A 17178-nucleotide genomic window follows, 5' to 3' on the forward strand; every position below is an offset into this window, starting at 1 on the left:
ATATACCTGAGTTCTTCCTTATGTACTACCATGTTTCAGAATAGCGAAGGAAAGAATCAAGGCACAGTACTTGGTGAATATCCGAACCCAATATGTATCTCAGGTCAGAGGATACAATGATATTCGCCTTTACTCAAGATTACATGTGATCAACCACAAAGGCTCTATACAGTAATTCTTGAGAGCGGGTCTTCCAATATTTGTTTCTCACAAATATCTATGAACCTTGGTTGCAACCTTGCCCCACATTCAACCTATGAATGTATACCAATCCGAGTTCATAATAGTCTAAACCTCACACTTGTTCCCACAAATGTGATCGACTACGGAAATTTAGAATAATTGCTTATTCATGGATGAAATATGCAAAATAGGAACATAACACAAATAAATTAACACCATAGTTATATTAATGAGTTTGAATAATTTCGTTCCGGTACAATACATAAAATAGATCATATCCAATCATTAGAATATCGAAGCCCTAATGCACAAACATGTCCCTCATGTTTTGGCCCATGTAAAAGCTTCGTGAGTGGATCCGCAACATTTTGATCTGTGTGAACTTTGTGAATACATATCTTTCCCTTTTCAACCTCATCCCTAATGTAGTTGAATCTCCGCTCAATGTGACGAGTCTTTTGATGAGCACGAGGTTCCTTGATTTGAGCAATCGCACCCTCGTTGTCACAAAAGATCTCAAGAGGGTCCTGAATGGAAGGGACCACTCCTAAGTCGTCGATGAATTTCTTCATCCATGCAGCTTCCTGAGCTGCCAGTGAGGCGGCAATGTACTCCGACTCTGTAGTGGATAACGCAACAACCTCCTGTTTCGAACTCTTCCAAGAGACTGCACCACCATTTAACATGAAGACATAACCGGATTGTGATCGAGAGTCATCTCGATCAGTTTGGAAACTCGCGTCCACGTAACCTTTTACAGCGAGTTCCTCCTCACCAGACCCATATATTAGAAACATATCCTTAGTCCTCCTAAGGTATTTCAATATGCTTTTAACAGCAATCCAATGACTATTTCCTGGGTTATTCTGGTATCTACTTGTCAAGCTTAGAGCGCATGACACATCCGGTCTAGTACATATCATTGCATACATGATAGACCCAATAGCAGATGCGTATGGGACTTTCTTCATTCTCTCTTGTTCATCTTTCGTGGCAGGACACTGAGATGAACTGAGAACGGTTCCTTTTTGAATAGGTACCAAACCTCTCTTAGAGTTTTCCATCTTGAACCTTTTCAAGATTTTATCAATGTATGTACTTTGACTTAAACCTATCAATCTCTTGGATCTATTCCTATAGATCCCTATCCCCAATATGTATTGTGCATCTCCTAGATCCTTAATGGAGAAGCAACTCTTTAGCCAAGTTTTGACTCCTTGCATTGTGGTAATATCATTCCCAAATAATAATATATCATCCACATATAGTACAAGGAACATGATAGTGCTCCCACTAGCTTTCTTATATACACAAGCTTCATCACCATTTTTAAGGAAGCCAAATTTCTCGGCTTCCTCATTAAAACGATGATTCCACATTCTAGATGCTTGTTTCAATCCGTAGATTGACTTCTTTAACTTGCATACCCTTTTAGGATATTTTGGATCAACAAAACCTTCAGGCTGGACCATATAGACATCTTCCATAAGATATCCATTTAGGAAAGCGGTTTTGACATCCATTTGCCATATTTCATAGTCGTAGTGAGCAGCAATGGCAAATAATATCCTAATAGACTTTAGCATTGCCACAGGCGAGAAAGTTTCATCATAATCAACCCCTTGAGTTTGAGTGAAACCTTTTGCAACAAGTCTAGCTTTATATGTATCCAAGTTTCCATGTATGTTGGTTTTCATTTTTAAAAGCCATTTGCAATCAACTAGCTTAGAGCTAGGAGGTTGCTCAACAAGTTCCCACACTTGGTTTTCATGCATGGATTGCATCTCGGCGTTCATGGCTTCCTGCTATTTATCTTTATCAATCCTTGATAAAGCATCTTGGTAGTTTGTTGGTTCATCCAAATCAACCGTATAGCAACCATCTATGAGAAACCCATATCTCTCAGGAGGATTTCTAATCCTACCAGATCTACGAATGCCTTGTGTATTTTGATCATCCATTTGATCACTATCAACATTTTCATGTTGAGTGCTAGTGTCAACCAATTGTGTATCATCTACTTGATCTTGAACCTCTTCAAGATCTATCTTCCTTTCACTATTTCCTTCCATTAGGAACTTAGTTTCAAGGAATTCCGCCTTCCGAGCAACAAATACATTCTGCTCGGATGGATCATAGAAATAGTATCCCATATCATCCTTGGGATATCCTATGAAGATACACTTTGTGGATCGAGCATTCAACTTATTAGGGACGTAACGCTTAGGATAAGCTTCACATCCCCATACCTTTAAGTATGATAGAGAGGGAGGTTTACCAAACCACATCTCGTGAGGAGTTCGTTCCACTTTCTTGGTTGGGGCCATATTTAAAATACGAGCCGCGGAGCTTAGACAATAACCCCAAAATGATAGAGGCAACGAGCTTCTTGCCATCATAGATCGAACCATATCCATTAGGGTTCGGTTCCTCCTTTCGGAAACTCCATTAAGTTGCGGTGTTCCGGGTGGAGTAAGTTGTGAGATAATCCCACAACTCCTAAGATGATCTTGGAAGGCATCGCTTAGGTATTCACCTCCTCTATCGGTACGAAGTACCTTAATTGTCCTATTGAGTTGATTTTGTACTTCGTTTTGATATTCTTTGAATGCTTCAAACGTTTCGTCCTTGTGTCTTAATAAGTAGACATATCCGAAACGACTAAAGTCATCAATGAAAGTAACAAAGTATCTTTCACCATTCCTAGTCATGGGTTTAAAGGGTCCACATACATCCGAATGTATTAATCCCAATAAATCTTTAGCCCTTTCATAGGTCCCTTTGAAAGGTGCTTTAGTCATCTTGCCTTGTAAACAAGATTCACATACTTCAAACGAATCCATTTCATTTGATTTCAAAAGTCCATACTTTTGAAGTGTATGTATTCGGTTCTTGTTTATGTGACCAAGGCGACAATGCCATAAGTAGGAATCACTCAAATCCCTTTTGAGTTTCTTGGTGCTTGTATGGTACATTGAGCTACTAGATGATGTGTCATCATGAACCAATTCATAAATTCCATTTGAAGGTGAAGCCTTGAAATAGAATACATTATCTAAATAAATATGGATATCATCAATAACAAAATTAAGATTAAAACCACATTGTTTCAAACGGGAAATGGAAATAATGTTTCGACATAAATCGGGTGCATACAAAACATCTTTCAAAATAAGTTCCAAACCACTTGGAAGCTTTAACACAAAGTCTCCTTGAGCCTTCACTTGCACTTTGGCTCCATTACCCATGTAGAGACTTGATGTTCCCGTTTGCTTGCTACTTCTTTTGAACCCCTGCAATGAATTGCAAATGTGAGTTCCACATCCAGTGTCTAATACCCATGTATTAGAAGAAGTAATACTAAGCTCTATATATACCATATATATATTACCTGAGGTTTGCCCTGCATCCCTCTTGTCCTTCAACTCCTTAAGATAAACCGGACAGTTTCGTTTCCAATGACCCATCTCACCGCAACCGAAACATGGGTCTTCCTTGGGGTTTGCCTTCTCGGCTACCTTTTTCTTCTTAGCCTTGTTGATGGTTGGGGTAACCATCTTCCCCTTCCCTTTGCCTTGATGGGCGGGTCCTTTTCTCTTAGCCACCTTTGGCTTAGAGGTGTTACCTTTGGACCCACTTTGATCGATTGCTAACACGGGTAAAGCCCTTTTACCCATGCTAGTTTCCGCCGTTCTAAGCATACCGTGAAGCTCACCTATGCTCTTATCCATCCCATTCATATTGTAATTAATTACAAATTGATCAAACCTTTTTGATAGGGAGTTAAGGATAAGATCGGTGGCTAACTCGTTGGAAATGTTTAGGTTAAGACGGTTAGCACGATCGATAAGGCTTTTCATCTTAAGTACATAAGATGAAACCGATTGGGTATCGTCCATACGACAAGCATGTAGCGCCCGAACCGTTTCGAAGCTCTCGACACGCGCTTGTTGGAGGAACATCTCCTTCAATTGCGTTATCATGTCGTATGCACTATGGTGCTCGAAATCCTTTTGGAGTTCGGGTATCATAGTCCCAAGCATTAAGCATGAGACTTGAAGGGAGTCATGGCAATACTTATCGTAAGAGGCCATTGCCTCCACATCATTCTCATCCGGTTGATCGGGAATGGGGTCCTCAAGCACATACATTTTATCCTCTTGTTTGAGGACAATCCGAAGATTGCGGAACCAATCCATAAAGTTTGTATGGTTGAGTTTGTCTTTCTCTAAGAGAGACCTTAATGATAGGTGGTTCAGGTTAAGTGGTGCGTTTGGAATGTTGTTGTTGTTATTGGCGGCCATCTACAAAATTAACAAAGTTCGTTTAAGTATTGATTTTAATTTAACATTCAATACCCTTTTAAATTTTAATTGACTTATTAAATATTAGAATCCAACGGTAAATCAAATTTCGGTTAGGTGACCTTTATCCTGTTATTTGATTTAGCTAGGTAGTCATTATATGACAATTGCAATCCTTTTGCAACTTCTAAGTTATGGGATCATGCAATCCTTTTGCATGGCATATTTATCCCATCAACGCCTATTTGTTCATCATGCTTCGGTGACCCTAAGTTCATGATTCCCAAATCAAGTCGTCCTACTTGTGTAAACGTGTAGACTTAACATACAAGTGGTTAGGTGACCTTTATCCCACATGTATGCGAAGTGTACCTTATTCATATTAGTTCGCTCATGACGGTTAGGTGACCTTTATCCCATCAAGAGTTTCCTAATACGTCTAAGTGTTTCCACAAAAGGATGGCGTTTAACTTGTTTGCCTTGTTAATAAGGGATTTTAAGTTTTCATTAATTCTAGTTTGAGAAAACTTTTGCACCATACACCAACATGCATTTAGTGTATGGTTTATTTGAAAATCCATTTTCATGTTATGTAATAAAGCCAATTTTATTACTTTGATATAAACCATTTTATATGTATGATCCTTATCATGATCTTAATAACCGTTTATTAATGTCCTTTTAGCCATTTCAATTTAACCATTTTAAATTGTCGTTTTGCATGTGATTAATAACGTCTAATTTAACCAATTAAATTTTAGTTTTGTTTGTTGTTAACTTGTGTGATTAACTTGTAGCATACAAACATACAATCCACAATCATACAAGAAATTAAAACAACCACGCATGCAAAACAAAGATGTTCACAATCTAGCCATTTTGGTAGGCATTTGTTTAGCCGAAAACAAATGCCACCGGTTAAGGGGTTATAACACAAAGTTAGAGATTTCAAAATCTCCCACTCAATCTTGCATCCAAATGCTTCTTCTTGTGTTCTTCATCTTGCATCTTCATCTTTTACAAAAAATATATCCTAATACATTTTGTCTAAAAAATGAAAATACAACCTAATCTATTTTACATACCAAATATAAAATAAATTACATAACCAAATGAATATTATTACAACCAATTGAATAATTATTACATGCCTTTTGAATGAATAATAATACACACCAAATGAATCATAAATCAACCAAACACACATGCATGCAACACAAGGTCAAGGCTAGGATTGTGAACATTACATACAACCAAAATTAGACCAAATGGAAGAACCCAAAAACCCATTTTGGGTCTCCTTAAATTCGGCCTAAATACCAAACCCACCCAAACCCTAAAAATTTTGCATTCTACTATCATGCATGTTCATAAAATGCAAAATATAGTGGGTTTAACATATCATCTCGAAGCATATTTCATCAACCTGGCTCTGATACCATTGTTGGGTTTTAACAAATTTCATAACACTTAAAACCTTTTAAGAACCATTCAAAGCGGAAGCATGAAAAATCATTTGGTAACTTGTTAAATCTTTAACCAATTAAAGTTTAAAACCCAATTAGGATCAAGTTGTGATATATACTTACAAACTACAAGCAAGAATAAGATGTTATACCTATTCCAAGCTAGTTGAAAGAGATGAAGATGATGATGTTGAATGGAGCTTCAAATGGATGAAACCTCAAGAGATTATACCCCAAACTTGTAACCAACACCTTGTACTTTGGTTAGGATTTAATCAACACTTGAGAACAAGCTTGCTAAAAGAAAAATGATCTCCTTAACCTCCTTGAAAGGCCATGGCAGAAACAGCAAGGAAGGGAGAAGAATCCAGTTTTTTTTCTAGCTTATTTTGATGTGTATTGCATGTGTCTTTTGGTCAAAACCTTGGTTAACCTCTTAAGCATGTGCCTAAGGAATTGTGTTGTCTTAAAAGTGACAAAACAAGCATGGGATGACTCCTTGAAACCCCAAAATCTGCACATGCATATATTTTATAACCAAGCTTATATTTTATAAACTTGTTGTATAAAACTTTGCAATTTTATAAAACTTGTTATATATACATTGTGCATTTGTTAAGTCACATATTTTATAAACCAATCTTATAAAATATAACACAACATAATTATTTAAACCTATAAATAATTAAATACAAATTATCCAAATAATTTATTTCAAGCAATAACATTTCAGAAAACCAATTTTCTAAAGTTCAAGTGTCGCGTATTTATTCAACGATCCAGTCTTTAAGATTAAATACTTATAAAGTGTTGGTAAGTTTGTTATTGGGTATGACCCGACTTGGATCATAACATGTTAGCCACGTTAATTTAATATGTCTCTCGGGCATACGAAATACCTTCACCTCTATCAAATTTCGGGGACGAAATTTCTTTAACGGGTAGGTACTGTGACGACCCGGAAATTTCCGACCAAATTTAAACTTTAATCTTTATATTATTCCGACACGATAAGCAAAGTTTGTTAAGTTAAATCTCAAGAATTTTAAACTGTGTTCATACATTCATTATAACCTCGACCAAATTCCGACGATTCACGAACCGTTATATATAAATAGATATGTATATGTATATATATATTATAACTTGAGAATATTAATAAAGTATTAAACGTATAATACCTTACACGAACGTATTTGTTTCAATATGATTTTCGATGAAATTAAAAAAATATATTAAATGATTGAATTATCAGAAACATTGAATTATGATTACAAGTCTCTGTTGAGAGGTCCACTATGATTTGAGAAAATCTATTCCTCTTAACGATATTCAGAATAATTTGTAAAGCTATTTATAAATAAAAACAAAAAGTTTCATTTACAAAAGTTAGACAAAAGTTAGTGGAGAATTGGTTTCCATAATATTCTATTAATTTAGTTTCAAAAGTACAAAAAACGTTTTCAGTTTAAAAAGAACTTTATTATTAAAACGTATATATCTTTTATAAATATCTAGAACCACTTTTGACAACTCATTACTTAACCAGTATGATAAAGATAACGATATTTATATTTTATTTTATTAAATATATATAACGATTTAAATTAATATTATATATACTTATACGCGTATTATATGTATATAGTTTTATACTTTTACTATACTTTAACTTTACCTTTACTTTACTTTTATTTTACTTTAACTTTAATAATTCATACTTTAATAATTCAATTTAATAATTCATACTTTAATAATTCACTTTAATAATTCATACTTTAATAATTTACTTTAATAATTCACTTTAATAATTCACTTTAATAATTCATACTTTAATAATTCACTTTAATAATTCACTTTAATAATTATACTTTAATAATTCACTTTAATAATTCACTTTAATAATTCATACTTTAATAATTCATTTTAATAATTCATACTTTAATAATTCACTTTAATAATTCAAAAATATGTTATAAATAGAATTCAATAGGTTTCATTATTTCATAGAAACTTGAAAATATATTTCTCTAAACTCTCTCAATCGAATTACATATATATATTTTCTTTGTATTATTTCAAGATATTATTAGTATACATAAAATATTACGACGGAGTGCTGTCCGAGTGATTTCAAAATAGTTTTTTTTTTTGAATGAGTCGAAGCTAAGAAAATTATAGGTTATAGCTATGGAGGTGATGGGTATGGTTCATGGGTATGCTCGTGAGGTCAATCTAGTGTTTATCATCTCCGTTGCGTCTACGTACTTTCCTGCAATATTGAATCTCAATATTGATACGTTTGTGAATCCGAGTCCAACCTTGCACTTGTTAAATGACGTTATATGTATTTTTACTATGAAATACAGTATTGTGAGTTTCATTACTCCCTTTTAATATATATTTTTGGGCTGAGAATACATGCGCTGTTTTATAAATGTTTTACGGAATAGGCACAAGTACTAAAACTAATTCTATGTGGGTTTAAACCAGAAATATACCCTTAGCTTGGTAACATTAAACTACTTGTCTATGTACGGTAGGCGCGAATCCTAAAGATAGATCTATTGGGCCTGACAAACCCCATCCTGACTATGGGATGCTTTAGTACTTCGAGGTTATTTTAAACACACCTGATCTGGTGTACTTCAGAGGGTAAAACATGAACGTTAAGGCTTGTTACCGGGTGCCTACAACTTATAGAATACTTTTATACACTTGCGAGTGTACATATATTTATAAACGAAAATCTTGTGGTCTATTAATATATTGAAATGATTGTTATGATAAACCTATGAACTCACCAACCTTTTGGTTGACACTTTAAAGCATGTTTATTCTCAGGTATTAAAGAAATCTTCCGCTGTGCATTAGCTCATTTTAAGGATATTACTTGGAGTCATTCATGGCATATTTTGAAAGACGTTGCATTCGAGTCATTGAGTTCATCAAGATTATTATTAAGCCAATTATAGTTGGATGTATTATGAAATGGTATGCATGCCGTCAACTTTCGTTGTAAAGAAAGTTTGTCTTTTAAAAACGAATGCAATGTTTGTAAAATGTATCATATAGAGGTCAAATACCTTGCGATGTAATCAACTATTGTGTATCGTTTATAATGTATATGAACGGGTCCTTTCAATTGTATATAATAATTATTAATATTAATAAAACCAAAATAGGATAGAATTCTGTTTCACACTTTATTCTCGTGATTATAGATGTCGATCTCACTTGAAGAATGCAAACAAAACTTGGGTTAATATCTATATCTACTTTATATATATATATTTTTTTATTTATTTATTTAATTTTTTCTTCTTCTTCACTGATTGACAAATTTTGTCGATTTACCTTGACTATATAAACAACGATTACTTTGTGTTTGAGGGAGCTCTTTCAATTTATTATTACTCTTATCAATTATAATTACTAGTTTTATCTGATGAATTAAATGATTTTTTTAAAGGAACCGTTCATTCTCTGTTATTCATCTTTTTAGCAAAATATTGAATTCGAGTTTTATTCAAAAATCTAATAATGCCATCTTGTTAAGTTTGATCTGTTTAAACTTTCTTCCAAGTTTCATACTCCAATTTTTCTTATCGAATCCTAATTAGCGAGTCAAAGTTTTTGAATTTAAAGTCAACCGATTCTTCTTCTTTAAAATTCGAATTCATTTGAATGTTTTAAACGAAATTAACGAACCAGAAAGTTTCCTTGGAGGATTTGAAACTTATTTCAATTTGAAATCGCAGGCTAAAACATCCTTAAACTCAAAGTTCAATTTAAAAAAAAAAAAAAACAGCGACAGTAGCTGTACCGGTTTATCATTAATTTTTTTTTTGTTTTCAATTAATTCTAGATCATTAGAGGTTGATTATAAAGTGTTTGAAGGTCCCAAATTAATAATGTAATTCGCAGTTAGCAATTTAGGTTATTTTCTGGGTCGATTAATAACGAAGAAGAAGAAGAAGTGGAAAACAGAAAACGTACGAGTTAAGTTTTTTTGGTTAGGATTTATCACAGAAAGAAATGGCTGGAGCTGTGGTAATGGGTTATGTTGGGTTTCGTCAGGTCCCGGGTTCGAGTCCCGTTGATGCATTTTCTTTTTAGGGTATATCTTTACTTCTCATTTCTATTATTATTATTATTATTATTATTATTATTATTATTATTATTATTATTATTATTATTATTATTATTATTATTATTATTATTATTATTATTATTATTATTATTATTATCACTAACGTTGTTACTAGTATTATTATTGTTGAAAGTATTACTAGTACTATTAATATTATCATTATAATTATTGGAATTATCATTATAATTAGTATTATAAATATTACTATTATTACTATGATTAAAATTATTGTTATTGTTAATGTATTATAATTATCATTGTTATTATTATTATTATTATTATTATCCTCATCAATATCATTTAAAAGTAGTATGATTAAAATTATAGAATTATCATTGTTATTATTAGAAATTGTTATTAGGACTAATGATAGTGCTCCAAATGAACATATATTTAGTATCAATATCCCTCCGATATGTAAAGATTTCAGTTACAATTGTTCCATTTTCATGTAATATTCGTTTATATTAAATAAGTGCGAAGACAAAAGGCGAAAACAACGAATTGAAGACGCAAAGGTCCAAAAAGCTCAAAAGTACAAGATACAATTAAAAAGGTTCAATTTATTGATAAGGAACGTCTAAAAATGACAAGAGTACAAGTTACGAAACGCAAAGTACAAAATATCTCAGCGTACACAAGGACGTTCGAAAATCCGGAACCGGGACATGAACCAACTCTCAACGCTCGACGCAACGAAAAAAAAAAAATTACGAGTCTACTATGTATATAAATATAATATAATATATAAATAATTATAAAAATTATTTATATATTATATATATTTAAATAAAAACCGTCGGTAGCCTTGGATCTTGAACTTGTGGGCTGGTTTAGGAACCTCCGCGACTTGCGGAGCTGGAAGGCCAAAATGGCCGCGACTCGCGGAGCAGTGAATTTCAGTTCTGGCTATAAAAGCTCTCGAGTTCTGCATGTAAAATATATAAAAGATAATAATAATAATACTCCCTAGTATAATATAAATAAATATATATATGTATATATAGTATAGATTAGTGTTATATTAGATTAGTTTGGGTTATGTAAAAGTTATTTTTACGGGTTTTTAAAGTCGGAGCTCTGTCCGTGTAACACTACGCGATAAATAATCAATGTAAGCTATGTTCTCCTTTTTAAATTAATGTCTCGTACTTAAGTTATTATTATGCTTATTTGAGCCAAAGTAATCATGATGTTGGACTAAATATTAAAGACGGGGTAATTGGGTTTTGTACCATAATTGGGGTTTGGACAAAAGAACGACACTTGTGGAAATTAGACTATGGGCTATTAATGGGCTTTATATTAAATTAACGATACCTCGTTAATTTAATATAAAGGTTATGATTTGAAGTATCTATATATAACCACATACGCTTAATCGGACACGATGGGCGGGATATTTATAAGTACGAATTATTGTTCATTTGACCGGACACGGGGATGGATTAATAGTCAATGGACTCATTAAAACAGGGGTGGATTACATTCAAGGGTAATTGGTGTAATTGTTAACAAAGTATTAAAACCTTGGTTTACACACAGTCGATAACCTGGTGTATTCATTAAGCAAAGTATTAAGACCTTGTTACAGTTCGAATTCCCAGTTAGTTGGAATATTTGACTTCGGGTATAAGGTTAAATTTGTCGAGCAGTTTATAATTATGACCGATGAACTATTATGGACAAAAACCAGATAGGTTTCAAATACATCCAGGACAAAGGACAATTAGCCCAGGACAATAAATTAAAATCAAAACGTCAAACATCATGGTTACGGAAGTTTAAATAAGCATAATATATTTTATTTCATATTTCCTCGTACTTTTATTTATTGTCATTTTAATTATTGTTATTTATTTTATATTATTATTTAAATATCGTCATTTACTATACGCTTCGCTTAAAATATAAATCGACAAACCGGTCATTAAACGGTAAACCCCCTTTTATATATTATTATATATAATTATATATATTTTGTACAAATATAGTTGTTTAAAAATATAGTGTGCAATAAGCCCGCTCCCTGTGGAACGAACCGGACTTACTAAAAACTATACTACTCTACGATTAGGTACACTGCCTATAGTGTTGTAGCAAGGTTTAGGTATATCCCGTTTGTAAATAAATAATTAAAACTTGTGTAATTTTTAATAGTATTTCTTGTAAAATTAATAGTATTTTATATACACCTCGCACGACATCAAGTATTTTTGGCGCCGCTGCCGGGGAGTCGGCAAAACTCTATATTTTTAATTCATTTCTGTATAAATATATATTATTTTTAGAAAAACAATATAAAATCCTAAAAAAAAAAAAAAAAAAAAAAGGTCGAATTTCAAACTGTACCAGAGTTGAATTCTGGAACCCCGCGACTCGCGGTGTTTGCAGCTTCGGGAACCGCGACTCGCGGAGCCGTCTGACACGAACCTGGTCCAGCAATTAATACGATTTAGGTTTTAATTATTTATTATTATTATTATTAAACCTAATTAGGTTTTATATATAATATTATTTAGTTTAAGTTTTTAATTAATTTGTAATATTAAGTTTTAATTAGTTTTATTTATATATAAAAATTAATACTATTATAAAAAAATAATATTTTTATAAAAATTGTATTTTTTATAACTTTTTGTATATTTTTATATTTTGTCCCTTTTTATTTGTTTTTAGCGTAATATTTGTATGTTTTTCGCTCGTATTTAGTTTTAAGACATAGTTTTTGCCGTAGCTTATTTTTATTTCTAGATTTTTAGGCTTTGCCGTAAAATCCCTTAAGTGCTTTTTCTTTAGACTAAGATTTAGGTGCTTTAGAATTTTGCGACGCCATTTTTCGCTTTAGTTTTAAATAGATTTTAGTGCCTTTAAGTAATTGCCGTTTTCTGAATAAAATTGCATTTACCTTTAGACCTTTAGGCGCAACTTTTTAGATATAATTTTTAGACTTTTAAGTTACGACGCGCTATTTTCTTATTTTTATTTTTCGACGTTTTTCGACGCGCATTTTTTTTCTTTCTTATTTCTCGACGCTTTAGTTTTTAGGACTTAGAAATTTTCTCTATTTCTTATCTAATATCTCAAACAGAAAGAAAAATTATTTAAGTGGTTAAATTAATGGACGTTGACAATTTTCTGCTTCGTAGTAATAGTTGGATTTGTTAGTGGCTGAGTTGTGAGCTTCCGATTTAAAGGGTTCTGGCTCCCTGCTGCATCTTTTGGCTATTCGAAACGTGGGCAAAAGCAGAAAAGTCTATTAATTGGACAACTTATATAAGTTTTTCTATTTTATAACTAATAGGATAATTAGTAAATGCACCACATTGTAGCTAAAATTTGGCCATCGCAATAAAATGGAAAATTTTGAAAACAAGGCTATGGAAACTCTTTTTGATATCCAAAATCAATTAAATCAATACTCTCAAACGAGTGTTGATGACAATTCGTTCGGACAATCTTGGATCACGAATGACGAAACAATAACTGGTTGCGAAATCTGTGGAGATTATCACTCAACATGGGAATGTTATTATTACGTTCCTATGAAAAATTACGCACCCACGGAACCTGAATGGAATGATTATGAAGAATACAATTCAAATTGGGATTATTCCCAAGAATATATCCAAACTCAACAACCAGTAGACGAGGAAAATTACGTGTCTGAAAATTTATTAATCAAACTCGAAGAACTCAATGCTCAAAATGAACAAATGAGAGAGTTTGTAAACCGGCAAGCTGAAACTCTATCAGACTACACACCTGTTGATCTGAGGAGTCGTGTGCAAGAAAATCTCATATCATCGAATTTTGATGAATTCGAGAGCTCCGAAATCACCAATTATACCGATGATACTTTTTATTCAGTTTTACCAATTTCACAACATATCGACACATTAGCCTCTACCGACGAAATCATCAATCCATCAATGGATAAAGAAGAAGTAAGGGTGACAAATTGGTACTCTTGGGAAAACGATAACGTTGAAAATTTTACCCCCGAGACCAAAATGGTGAGACCAATAAGTACCATTAATGAAGAAGAATCTACTCCAATCCCGAAATTCACCATTCCACAACCTTCCAACCCAATATTCTCAATAGACGAGTCATCTAGCGAAGATGAACTACGAGCTTTAATAGATAATGACACCTCGAATTTCACCCAATTGGGTAATAGAGGTGAAACCTTTGATCCCGAGAATGAACGGAAGGAAATGTTAGGAATTATCCACCCTATAGAAATATGTATGTCGATGTATATCGATCCATTTGACCAAGAACCAGAAAAGAGACATATCCATTTACTAATAGCTACACTTAAAAAAGAATTAAGTAGTGACAATCGGGTGGTTATAAACTTTAAACCCAATGATATATTATACACCACCCGAGATGTAAATAACTGGCTCACTATTCTAATTCGTGGAACTTATTCTACCGATTTCACATGTCGTCAGCTAAGTGTGGGGAAGTCTAACCCCACTTAACGTTAAATTAGGGGTTTGGGTTAGTGTATAACTCGTTAATAAAAATGCATGATAAGTTAGGGTAAAAGATGCATTTTCAAATATTAACAAACAGTTCAGAAAAGCAACCGTTTTTGAAGGAAAACATGTGTGATAAAACAAGAAGGAATGAATGATGAGGCGCACCATCTATCATTCAACGAGCTTTGAAATTACAAACTGGGTATTTTAAATCACTTTTCTACACTAATCACCCTCATGAATTTATAATTATAGTCTGATTTCATGCAAATGAGGGCATTGCATGATCTCAAGTGTGGGGAAGGGTTATAAATTCTCTCGGGTCTATTCTTGGCTTATTTTCTAAATTTTGTGAAAATTTTAAAAAAATTTCAACTAAATGAATTCAAAATCATGTTTATACATATTTATGAACGATGAAAACTAGGTGTTAATACCGAAATTATCGTTACCTCGGAAAGGACATAAATTGAGAAACAATCCAAAACGCTTGAATTCATTTAAAATGGAATATAAGAGAATAAAAAGGCAAAGAACATAATAAATAAAAGCCAAGTGTGGGGAGAATATACCAAGTTATTCAATAAAAAAAAAAAATTATCTATCACATGTTTCCGTAAAGTTATTGCAGGTGCTTTTGTTTTGGACTAAATTAACTGTTTTACCCGATGAAAGAAAAGAAAAGATGGATCTACACGATGAATCAATTCCATCATTAAAAGGAAGTAAAGTCTTCTGAAAAAGACACGCGCTTCTTGATTTAGGTCAAGAAGTTGTCGTCCAGACCAGCTGTAGGTTGACGAAAAATCTAGAAAAGTCATCACTAAAATCAGCAGGAAATCCACGGACCTCAGCATCAAACAGGGTCGCCAAGTGGTCAGATTTATCCCAACCATGAGAAGGATTTATCTCGTACAATGGGGGGGCACCGTGCAAATTAGCTTTATAAGACTAATGAATCAGATCCCCAAAAAGGATAATCTCCTTAAAGATTAAAAATCAGCTTTTAAGACTGATATTACTCAATCCTTGAGATTGACCTTAAAGATTGAGAATTCAAACTCATGAAATTCAATGATATCTAAACTCGAGCTTGAACGAGAAAATATTTTGATCAAAATTATAAACCGATTTGTTTTCTGAAAACCCATTTTCAATGCGTTCATTACCATTGAACGTAAAATCCTAGGAATTCACCTGGAATTCATTAGGTCACCTGAACCAAATCGGGTGTCAACCGTAAGAACGGTGGTTGCATAGCATGGTCGAAGACAGGACCTTGTGCCAGACCGAAAAATTATAAGGGTGAGCTTTACTATTGCTCCTACAAAGGATAGTAATTGCGTCCAACACGTTATAGACCATAATTAAAAGCATGTCAGGGGACATTGCCTTAACAGTTGCTTGTTCAACGCTTTCCTTTACAACCGGACGGTAGTTTACCGAAAGGTAATATACGGAGCAAGTAAACTGGACGTGTTGCTTTCCTAATACAAGGTTAGCAAGTGGGTGACACAAAACCATAAGTTTTGAGCTAAAATTTTCAAATCTGAAACCCACAAAACCCACAAAAATATTTTGCAAACACCGGTGAAGGGTTATTCCGGAAAACTTATCTAGGGTAAAAGCTAGATTGAATTTTCAAAAGATCAAATGTTTTCATAAAGATCCAATTTCCTTAAGGATCTACATTTTCATAGTCATGTGGGACTGTAAACCGCCTTTCAAATGTGCACTTTGCTTTGGAAACCGAAAGTAAATCGGCTATTTGATTGCAAGTGTCGTTGACCTAAACCCGAGGCAACTGTAGATGACACACCCACCTTTAACCATGGTTCTATCGTTACTATCATTGTTTATACCACCATATCAAAATCACTAATGTACAAAGTGTGAAGAATAAAGAAGTGATTCTAGTGTGTTTTATTTCAAGACTGTATTGCTTGAGGACAAGTAACGTTCAAGTGTGGGGATATTTGATAGTGCTCCAAATGAACATATATTTAGTATCAATATCCCTCCGATATGTAAAGATTTCAGTTACAATTGTTCCATTTTCATGTAATATTCGTTTATATTAAATAAGTGCGAAGACAAAAGGCGAAAACAACGAATTGAAGACGCAAAGGTCCAAAAAGCTCAAAAGTACAAGATACAATTAAAAAGGTTCAATTTATTGATAAGGAACGTCTAAAAATGACAAGAGTACAAGTTACGAAACTCAAAGTACAAAATATCTCAGCGTACGCAAGGACGTTCGAAAATCCGGAACCGGGACATGAACCAACTCTCAACGCTCGACGCAACAAAAAAAAAAAATTACGAGTCTACTATGTATATAAATATAATATAATATATAAATAATTATAAAAATTATTTATATATTATATATATTTAAATAAAAAACCGTCGGCAGCCTTGGATCTTGAACTTGTGGGCTGGTTTAGGAACCTCCGCGACTTGCGGAGCTGGAAGGCCAAAATGGCCGCGACTCGCGGAGCAGTGAATTTCAGTTCTGGCTATAAAAGCTCTCGAGTTCTGCATGTAAAATATATAAAAGATAATAATAATAATACTCC

The 17178-nt window shown here is 33.2% G+C and overlaps 1 protein-coding gene across 1 annotated transcript; it reads right to left on the reverse strand.

Moving 5' to 3' along the window:
- Positions 1–3365: 3365 nt before the first annotated feature.
- LOC139891460 (uncharacterized) lies at positions 3366–4009 on the reverse strand. Its single transcript, XM_071874430.1, has 2 exons — positions 3575–4009; positions 3366–3476 (listed from the first exon to the last, which is right to left on the reverse strand). The coding sequence occupies exons 1-2, from the start codon at positions 3921–3923 to the stop codon at positions 3460–3462; spliced, it is 366 nt and encodes a 121-aa protein (XP_071730531.1). The 5' UTR covers positions 3924–4009; the 3' UTR covers positions 3366–3459.
- Positions 4010–17178: the final 13169 nt, after the last annotated feature.

The sequence above is a fragment of the Rutidosis leptorrhynchoides genome, chromosome 2 (assembly GCF_046630445.1).
Source record: "Rutidosis leptorrhynchoides isolate AG116_Rl617_1_P2 chromosome 2, CSIRO_AGI_Rlap_v1, whole genome shotgun sequence".
Lineage (NCBI taxonomy): Eukaryota > Viridiplantae > Streptophyta > Magnoliopsida > Asterales > Asteraceae > Rutidosis > Rutidosis leptorrhynchoides.